This window comes from Neophocaena asiaeorientalis, unplaced genomic scaffold (genome assembly GCF_003031525.2).
Source record: "Neophocaena asiaeorientalis asiaeorientalis breed wild unplaced genomic scaffold, Neophocaena_asiaeorientalis_V1.1 scaffold59, whole genome shotgun sequence".
Taxonomy (NCBI): domain Eukaryota; kingdom Metazoa; phylum Chordata; class Mammalia; order Artiodactyla; family Phocoenidae; genus Neophocaena; species Neophocaena asiaeorientalis.
Window position 1 is genome coordinate 14,397,738 of NW_020174268.1, and position 10,097 is coordinate 14,407,834.

A 10,097-nucleotide genomic window follows, 5' to 3' on the forward strand; every position below is an offset into this window, starting at 1 on the left:
CTGTAGACTAGAGCTCTTAAAGAAAATATGTTGTATTTATTTTTGTTTTCCCTGTGCTTAGGCAGTGCTTGGCATATGAATGAATGAATGAATGAGAAGAGACAGGAAATTGATTAACTCCAAAGAAGATACTTTGCCTAAGGAAGCCGTTGGGTACAGGGAAAAGATGCAGTTACCTAATCAACTATGTACAGGGGAAAAAAAAAAAAAGCCACGAGACTACAAACGTTTGTCTTACATGTCACTATGTTAAGTAGAACGATACATAATTGTGAGTATTCTGTGTTCACACATCTCATGTTTTATTCCATCACTTTATCTATCTTTAATGGATCACATCACAGGATTTAGAAGAGACATTTGGGTTCTTCAGTTAGTATGGCACTAACTTTCTTAGTCTGTTCATGTTGGGTCTTTGGTAACCTTTTGTAGTAATTAACCCATCAGAAAGGGTATAGTTATAGCTCTCAGAGAATATAATGCAGTTAGAACTGGCATCCTGAAGCGGTGACAATATCCTGGGTAAAATATGGGCCAAAAAATCAAATGGGACGTAATAAATAAAACTCTATGAGTAGATCTTATTATTCCCATTTTAGTCCAATGAGACAGCAGAGACATGGAGACTTTAAGTAACTTGCTCAGGTCACATGACAGTAAGCATGGAAATCAGGACCTGAATTTAGTCAGCAGCCTGCTTTCACTACACAGCACTAAATAAATGGTAGTAATCATTAATGTGATGGAGAAGGGGACTCTTGTGTCTAGCTATAGGAATATGAAAAGTGAAGGTCTCTCGTTTTTCAGATAGATCTGGAATCAAATATGTCTTTCTTGGTGTTTTAGCAGGATAAGTTAATTAGTCTCAGTTAATAGGAGGAACAGATTAGAAACTGTCAAAAATAAGTTCAGTACAAATGACTTTACTCAGCTTGGGAAAATTTTCATGTGTGCTTAAATTTCTTCTTTGTGTTTTTAGTGCTCCTTGACAGTTAATTACACAAGCTTCTTTTCTGAGGTACAGAACAAATATACTACTTGAAAAATAAATGGCAAGGGCAACTTTCAGTCTATGAATGGCTTTGACCCTTTATATTTAGGATCAAAATTGATGTTACATCATTTATACCTTTTGTTGCAATTAGATATTAATAGCCCGTATTTTAAGTGTTTTTAAAAATGGATGTTTCTTTATAAACATTGTGCTTTCCTCCAAAAAATCAAATGTAATTATCTTCAATTTCTAAGTCAGTTAACTAGTGAGATACTTCTTTGCAAATGAGGAAATTAAAGAATGGCATGTTATACTTTAAAATATTATGTAAAAATTTGAATAGTGTGTTAAGTTTTAGAAATGTCCCTGGAATTGTTTAAATAATAGGATTATCTTTATGTATTTCTGTATTTTTGTTCTTCTATTTTAAAAAGAGCAGAATGGGTAAAAGAATTTGCTCTTTGTCTCTCCAGGTTTGGACAATCAGCAACAATGACCCACCTCATTCTTTGCTGTATTTGCATAAGCATAAATATCTTATTTTAGGAATTTTTTCCTAAGCTCTCTTTATATGAAATTCGAACAAAGATTAGGAAGAGAATTTTATTATTTGGTTTCTTGCCATCCTATGTCATGGCTTGGTTGTATGTAGCAGAAAATATTCAATGATTATTATATCAGTGAAGTTCAGTATTCTAGGGCTAATACCTATACATAGCAAACTTTGAGAATAACTACAAGGATAGCATTTAAAATTTTTCTTGTCAACATAAGAAAAACAAATGAAGAGACATTGTTTAAATAAAATGTGAACTATAAAAAGTAAGTAATGGATAAAGACCCAGAAAAAAGGATATTTGAAAAGTCAGAGATTATTTCCCAAAGAACTATCAAGTCTCAGGAAAAATTCTTGTTCAGTTATTTTGTAGTTACAAAAATATTAAATTAAACTTTTAAAGTTGTGTAGTTAAAATAATGTAGTTTTATTGTAGTCGAGGCTAAAATATTAAAGAAAAATTCCAATAAGGAACAAAACCTAATTATTTCTCTGCCCTTGTCACTTTTTTCCAAAGAATAAAACAGTTCTCTTCCTGTGGCCACTGGGGCTTCCCGTTTGTAATGATTTTAATAAAACACCTCAAATGCTTGTCATTATTTAAAACTCACATCACTTGATCCTCAGAGAAGGCCAGAGGTGGAGCAAGTATTGTATTTTCTCTATTTTTACAGATTTATTATTTTATCCATTCATTTACCTGTCATGTACTAACATAACAATAGCTAACAGTAATTCACAACTTGCTATGTACCAGACACACTTTTAAGTGTTTCACGCATATAAACTCCCTGCAATCTAGTGAGTACAAAACATTATTTATTTCTGGTTTTAAAGGTGAGGCAACTGAAATACAAAGAAGTGAAATACTTTGTTCATAGTCACACAGCTAGTGAGTGGCACAGCCTGGCTTTGAACCCAGTACTCTAGCTCCAGAGCTGGCATTTTTAATCATTCTTCTGCCCTCTTGGTATGGTAGCTATAAAAGTCCATTATAACTATGATCTTATGAAAGAGACAAGCAGAGAAGGACATGGAAAAAAGTAATTGTTAATTCAACATAGATTTATTGAATACTCACTCTGTGCTAGGTGCTTGGTGGGAAATTAAACAGACCTCCTCTTTACCCTCTTAGAGCTTACAGTTTAACATAGAAGCTGCTCATTAAACAAACTACAATAATAATGTCAGAGAAATGTTTTGCTAGAGGAAATATAGGAATTCACAGAAACATCTACCAGGAGTGATGAAAGGCTTCCCAGAGGCAGTGGTGATTAAGCTGAGATCTAACAAGTGAGTTGGCTTATCTACCTTGAGTCTGTCTAACCTAAATCCTTGGTTAGGCTCTTTCCACTAGGCAATATAAATAGAACAGGAACAAGAGGGCTATAATATCAGATACAATACGATTTTCAAAGTACAAGAGTCTACATAGGTCTGCTAATAAATTTGAAAAACTTCATGTAATAGACAGTGTAATAGAACATATATTGTCAGAATTCACTCAGGAGTAACTTTCAAAAATGGACTATAAACCAATAGGAGAAATTTTTAAAGTTATCAAAAAAGTACCTCCCTCTAAGTGTCAAAGAGTTTTGCCTATGGGTTCTTTGAGATTTTCAAAGAATGGATAATTGTCATGCAATATAAAATTTCTACATCTTATTTATAAAGAGGCATAGTTTCCATATTTATTTTATGAAACTAATGTCTTCTTGACACAAAAACTTAAGAGGACAAAACATGAAAATGGGTACAAAAAGGCCAAAGAAAACACCAAATCAATAAGTGTTAAAGGAACTGCTTCCCACAGCCAAGCACACAGTTGATCTCAAGAATATAATGATAGTTTAATAATTATGAATCTATTACTATAGTTCATTGATAAGTCTAGTTATTTAAAGGGCATTTGACAAATTGCAATCTTCATTATCATAAATAATCTTAAAGACTAGAAGGGTACTTTGATAATATAATACAGAAATGCATGGTTGGTTTAGCATAAGATTAATTAATGTAGTTTATAAATTAAGAGATTAAAGAAGAAAAATTTTGATCATCTTAATAGATGGAGAAAATGCTTTCAGTAAAATTCAACATCCTTTCATATAAAAAACTTTGATCAAAGAATGGAACTGCCTGATTAAGAAAAAACAAAACCTAGTACAGTCAGCATTGCAGTTGGAGAAACACTGGAAGCATTCTCCTTAAAATCAGAAATAAAATCAGGATACTACCACCTCTGACTGGAGGCCAAGCCTACTTATAAGGAAAATAATAGAAAAGAATGAGGAATGGTAAAGAAACAAAGTTACCATTAGTCACTGATGTAAGAGTACAGACAGCCCCCCCAAAATATATAAAGTTAATCAGAAAGCTTACAAATATTTATGGAAACAACATCAATTAAGCAAAAAAAATCAATTGAATTACTATATGCAAGTAACAGAATATAGAAAATGTACTTTTATGAAAGGATATTATTTGTATTATAACAGCATCAAAATTATAAAGTGCCTTAGCATATGTTCACTAAGTGCTGTAAGTGGCTATACCTGGGCCACAGGAGCTCTACAAAACTGCTGGGTTGTAGTGGTCAATTCCTTCCTGCAGTTTCAGCCCCATTTCCTTGCCTCCATAGGTGTCTGTCTTCAGTAAGGCTAAAAGGAGGCGGAGCCCAAGCCTGTTAACCAGCTGAACAAAGGCTATGATGGAACAGACCCTTGCTGAGATTTAGACTGGAGAGGTTGGGGAAGTGGGGCTGGGCCAGGATACAAAGAGAAATATGGGGGAAGAGAGAAGTTACTGAGAAGAATCAAGAGATCTTAGCATTCTCATTTGCTGTGTGATCCTAGTCAAGCAACTTGTTCTCTTTAGGAATTCTTTTATAAAATTCAACCAACAGGACCCCCCTCACAGTTACTGAGAAGAAAAAAATGAGGGAATACATGTGAAAGTATCATACACAGGATGTTGTGCTTAACATTCTGTCATCAAATGTTAGTTTTTCCTAAATAAGATACAGTCTGTAACTTCCCAAAGAAAAAGAGGCTGTGTTACAATAGCAGCTACAGTAGTACTGAAGGGGCTTTCATGTAGTAGGCAGCATCCTATTGAAATAGGTGCCAGCATCATCCTCATTTTACAAATGAACCCACAGTGGGTGTTCTTCTAGGCACCTGTCAAACTGTCTACACCAGCCAGCAGAAATGGACATTAGCAGTAGTCAGAAGAGTATAGTACTCATTGGTCAACTCACTGACCCACTCATTGTATTGCCAGCACTACTGACTGCCTGTCCAACATAGTCTAATTTGCCACTGTTTTTTCTCCAGCTTAATAACTTTCATACCTTTTAAAATCACTGTGCATTTGAATTAAGCCAAGACCCTGTTAGATCCTTCATGATCTTTTTTTAAGGGCAGAATATGTACACACTCTTCTAGGTCCTTCAAACCCTTCTCAGACATTTTTGAATTAGTAAATTGCTGTTCAGAAGATCAAGTCAGGAGATTCTCCCCAAAATGTAAATGTGTAAAACTCATTAACGTAGTGCCTGTTATCACACCATATCATCAGTATTCTCATCATCATATTTATTTCTTTTCCCCATAGTGGAATTTCTGTAAGCATCAAGAGTAAGAAAACTATGATTTCCAAGCAGAGCACATGAAGTTTCTGCTCAGACTTGACATGTTCCTTTGTACTCACATTCCGTTGGCCAAATATGCCAAGCACAAAGAAGTGTTCAGTAGAGGTCAGAAGGTATTGTTTTATAGGTGATTAAATTTAGATTTGAGGAAATTAAGTCCAAGTATAGCTAGTACTTGGCAGTGCTAGATTTACATGTAAGGCTGTATATTGTAGATGTTTTATTTCCCACCCCAAAGAACAACCTGATGAGCAATGACTAAATTTTTAGTTAAATGAAAAATTCACATTTCCAACCTTTCCTTCTGAAAACCTTGGTCCTTTTTTCAGAAGGAATAAACCAGGACAGAACACTGCAGCATAGGCTTCTAGGTAACTTACATAAGGAACTTGGACATAGAGGGATGTGGCAGATTTCCAAGGGATGGGAAGAATTTGTGAAAACAATGACTTCAATAAGAATTTAACATTTTGGAAGAAGAACTTCTACTGTATTTGAAAAGTTTAGGATTCTCTTTATGCTAACATCTTTACTCATTTTACTTCTACAGCTAATCTTCAGAAATAAAATTTTATAATTTGTTCCCTACTATTACAAAATATATAAATTGAGATCTTAAAGCTTAAAAGAATACTGTGGTTTTGAATGAGCCACCTCTTACTTCAAGTTTTTAGATACCTTTGGATTTGCTTTTTAAAAAGTTTTAAAATATGCCAGTATAGTACTATATTTTACCTTGGTAGTATAAAATTACTTTTAGTTTGTAAATTTATATTTACAAGTTCACAGACTTTACTAGGGCTGATCTTACTGAGCCTAAGTATAAATGTCTTTGGAAACATTATTGCTATTTAGGAATATTCTCACATTTTATGTTAACTTTCAAAACCATTCAGGTTTTTGAAAAATGTATTTTTATTGAGTAATTCACTTGAATTATTGCCTGAGAATAATTCTTTGTACATGAAAAAACTTGTTTAAATTTTTTTTTCTACAGAATTCTATAAACCTGAAGAGTAATCTTTTAGAAAAATCATCAGAAGGAAGGAATTTGTAGAAATAAAGCTGGAAACATTCAGAATCTTGATGGTGTGCCAAACCAGATGTCAACTGGAGCTCGACCAAAAACTAAGGTAAGTAGTTTTCTTACAGAATATTCTGGGTGGAGGGCCATGCCCCACTCATACAGTGAAGAGAGTACCATATTTGCATATTCTCTATTACTTTTTGTGTTTTAAGTTAAACATTAAGGTTGACCTGCTTTTTATTATAACATGATTTGTAATGAAAAACATATATAGTTAATATTTATAAAACTGGAAAAAATGCATTCTGTGATTTTAAGATAAAATTGATAGTCCACTGTGATAAGTAGAGTCATAGCAGTAGATCATATGTGCTTCAATTAATTTCTTAATTATTAGTGAAAATTCCTGCTGCAGTTGAAGATCTCCTTGAACTATTACTATAAAAGTCTTCTCTATTAGGACAGTATGCCTCTCAGTGATCAGGATTCCAGAAAAGAAGCTGATTCCTTCTTGGGGAATACAACTATAAAACATCAGTCATAAACATTAAATACACTTTGTTTAAATAATTGTCTTTGTTCTACCAAGCTAAGTAATGCCCAGGAATTTTGTTGTTGCTGTGTTTGGTACATTTTTAATGAGGAAAAATTGACCAGCCTTTCTTATAGATATTTTACAACTTTTAATATTTATAACTTTTTTCCAAATTTCTAATTTTTTTTCACATTTTTTATTTGAATCCAAAAGTATTGATACATCTTCATAAATTCTGACCAGTGTTGGATATAGAGGGATATTAGTAATAATGTGCAAGATTTTATAGAGTTACTTACGGTTTTTGATTTTATGATTCCCTGGCTGCTTTACAATGTAAAAGAGTAATAACTTTGCAAGTAAATATGAAAGGGAAAATATTATGACAGGAAACAACAGAAACTTTCTAAATTACCTCAAAAGAGATCATTTAAGAGATTACTTACAAAAGTCTGGGCAGCTTTAAGGGAAACCAACAACTGTTGCCCAGGAGGATCTTTGGCCTTTGAAGAGGATTACAGCCACAGCCAGACTCCAGATTGACAAAGAATAGGCAGAGGGAGAAAACACCCATCTCTCTCCCTCCCAGCTTCTATCCATTTTTTTTTATTAGCTGAGCTCATCAGGAAATCAGGAGGGAAGGGCACTCACTTCATGTGTTCTTTAGCAATTGTGCCCCACAAAGGAAGATGGAAAAGAGCAGAGAGGAGTTTTAGAGGGTCAAATAGAAAATATTCAGCACACATTAAATTGAAAATTGTCAGCTACCATTATTAAATATGTAATATGTTCCAGGCACAGTGCTAAGCTCTTTACACACATTGCCTATTTAATCCATACGACAACCCTACAACATAGGCATTATTACCTCCATTTTTTAAAAAGAAATCAGATTTTCACAACAACATCATAAAGTTAGTGGGATAGGTATTAATGGTATCCTTATTTTACAGATGAGCAAACCAAGGCCCAGGAAATTTAAGTAACTTGACCAAAGGGGCAAAACCAATACTTGAGTCTGAGTCTTCATGCTCTTTATCATTATGCCATATCATTCATTGCCTTGGGAATTTTGTAACGCCTTTGGAAAAAATGCATATTACTAAGTGAAAGAAGCCAATCCGAAAAGGCTTCATACTGTATAATTTCAACTACATGACATTCTGGAATGGGCACAACTATGGAGACTGTAAAAAGATCAGTGGTTGCCAGGAGTTAGGGAGGAGGGAGGGGTGAATAGGTGCAGCACAGAGGATCTTTAGGGCAGTGAAACTATTCTGTATGATACTATAATGGTGGATACATGTCATTATACATTTGTCAAAACCCATGAAATTTACAGCAAGAGTGAACCGTAAGGTAAACTGTGGACTTTAGGTAATTATGATGTGTCAATGTAGGTTCATCAGTTGTAATAAATGTACCACTCTGGTAAGGGAGACTGTGTACGTGTGTGGGGTCTGTCAGTGAGTATATGGGAAATCTCTGTACTTCCGACTCAGTTTTCCTGTGAACCTAAAACTGCTTGAAAATATAAAGTGTACTTTTTAAAAGACAATTATTTTTAATTAAAAAAGAAAAAATACAGCACATCTTAATTATCTTTACTGTGATCCACATTTTTGTTTCTTTTTGGTGAAGAACGACTGATGGATAACATCAAACTTTTACTCAAGGCTTTCTTCTTAGAGTGTTTCTCAGCCCAAGAAGAAAGCGTTTATTACAGATCTATTGATTTTCTTTATTTAAGATTAACAATGAAAGTTAAAAAGGAGAAAGACATCATCTTTAATGTGATACTATAATCCATTGGCTATTGCCTCTTAAGGGAATGTAATTTTTTTTTTTTTTTGCGGTACGCGGGCCTCTCACTGCTGTGGCCTCTCCTGTTGTGGAGCACAGGCTCTGGACGCGCAGGCTCAGCCGCCATGGCTCACGGGCCCAGCAGCTCTGCGGCATGTGGGATCTTCCCAGACCGGGGCACGAACCCGTGTCCCCTGCATCGGCAGGCGGACTCTCAACCACTGTGCCACCAGGGAAGCCCTGTTTTCCTTTTTTTTAATTCTTTTTTTTTTTCCCCTTCCTACCTCTTTTTTTCCTCTCTCTCCTCCTAATACACACTTTTTTAGTAAGGGGAATACCATGATGTCGCTCTAGCCCAGCCCCTGTAGACAGGACCCTGGGGCCTGCTGTTAAAACCACTGTAGAATCGAGAGCGGGAACTGTTGTAGTTGGTGGTCCGGGCACGGTATCGGGCTCGCGGGAAACCCCGGTCTGTTGTGCTGATGCCTGGTCTGTTGGTTCGTTTTCGGATCACCTTGATTTGTCTTCCTCTAAATAGGGACTCATCTAAGGCCAAGGAAGTCCTCACTGACTCTTTGTCTGAGAACTCTATATATGCAAACCCTTTGGGATGACCACTAAATTTGTCACATAGTATAGTAACACGGTTGACTGAACCACAGCCATGAAAGTGTGCTTCCAGCTCTTCTGTTGTTGCACCATAGTTCACACTGTCAACATAGATGGAACGGGCATCAGCCTCCAGCTTCTCCTCAGTGGACATGATCACTGGGCCAGCACTGCCTGGAGGTGGACTCATATTTATCTGCTTCTCTACCTCGTTCTGTAGCTCCTTTAGCTTCTCAGCTTCTTCCTCCATCTCCCTGACTCGAGCGTTGATCACTTCCAGCTCCGGGTCCTCAATGACGCCGTTCCCTGGGTCACCCACGACCAGTCCCGGCTCCTCCTCCTCCTCCTCCTCCTACTCGGCCTCCAGCAGCAGCCTCTCAGGCTCCAAGCCGTTCCAGTAGTCCTGCGCCCCGCGGGGCCCCCTCTCCGGCCTCCCCAGAAGCCCCGGGCACAAGATGGCGCCGCCGCCCAGGCCCGAAGCCCCGACCGCCTGCAGCCCCTGCTCCTTTTGCTGCTGCCGCCTCCGCCGCCATCGCCCTTAGCTGATTTTCTAAAGTTTCTTTTTATTCTGGTTACTTTGTTTTTATAGTAAGCCCTTAATTATCCCGGAGCAGGCAATTTATTTCCATTAGCTCATTTAGGATAAGGACAGGATAACTTTATAAACTATTAAGTAAGAAATTTGGGACTATTTCATATTTTGGTCCATTCAGAACAGTATTATAATCTGAGTGTTCAGCCAGTTGTCACTGACATAGGATGTGGAGCGGAGGAATACATAGACTCAGATTTTAGTACTCGGATTTATATTGCCTCTGAGAATCTTTTTATGTTTTATTTTTTTACCACCAATATGTGCTATGGGCATTCCTTCCAAGTCACATATGAACAGGCAGCATGCAAGCAGGGGTCAGTTTGGCA

At 36.3% G+C, this 10,097-nt stretch overlaps 1 protein-coding gene across 1 annotated transcript; it reads right to left on the reverse strand.

The window, feature by feature from the left end:
• Positions 1–8,889: 8,889 nt before the first annotated feature.
• LOC112406628 (polyadenylate-binding protein 2-like) lies at positions 8,890–9,709 on the reverse strand. The gene is given in 2 exon segments (XM_024755558.1): positions 8,890–9,589; positions 9,591–9,709. Coding segments are annotated over 2 exon segments (819 nt in total).
• Positions 9,710–10,097: the final 388 nt, after the last annotated feature.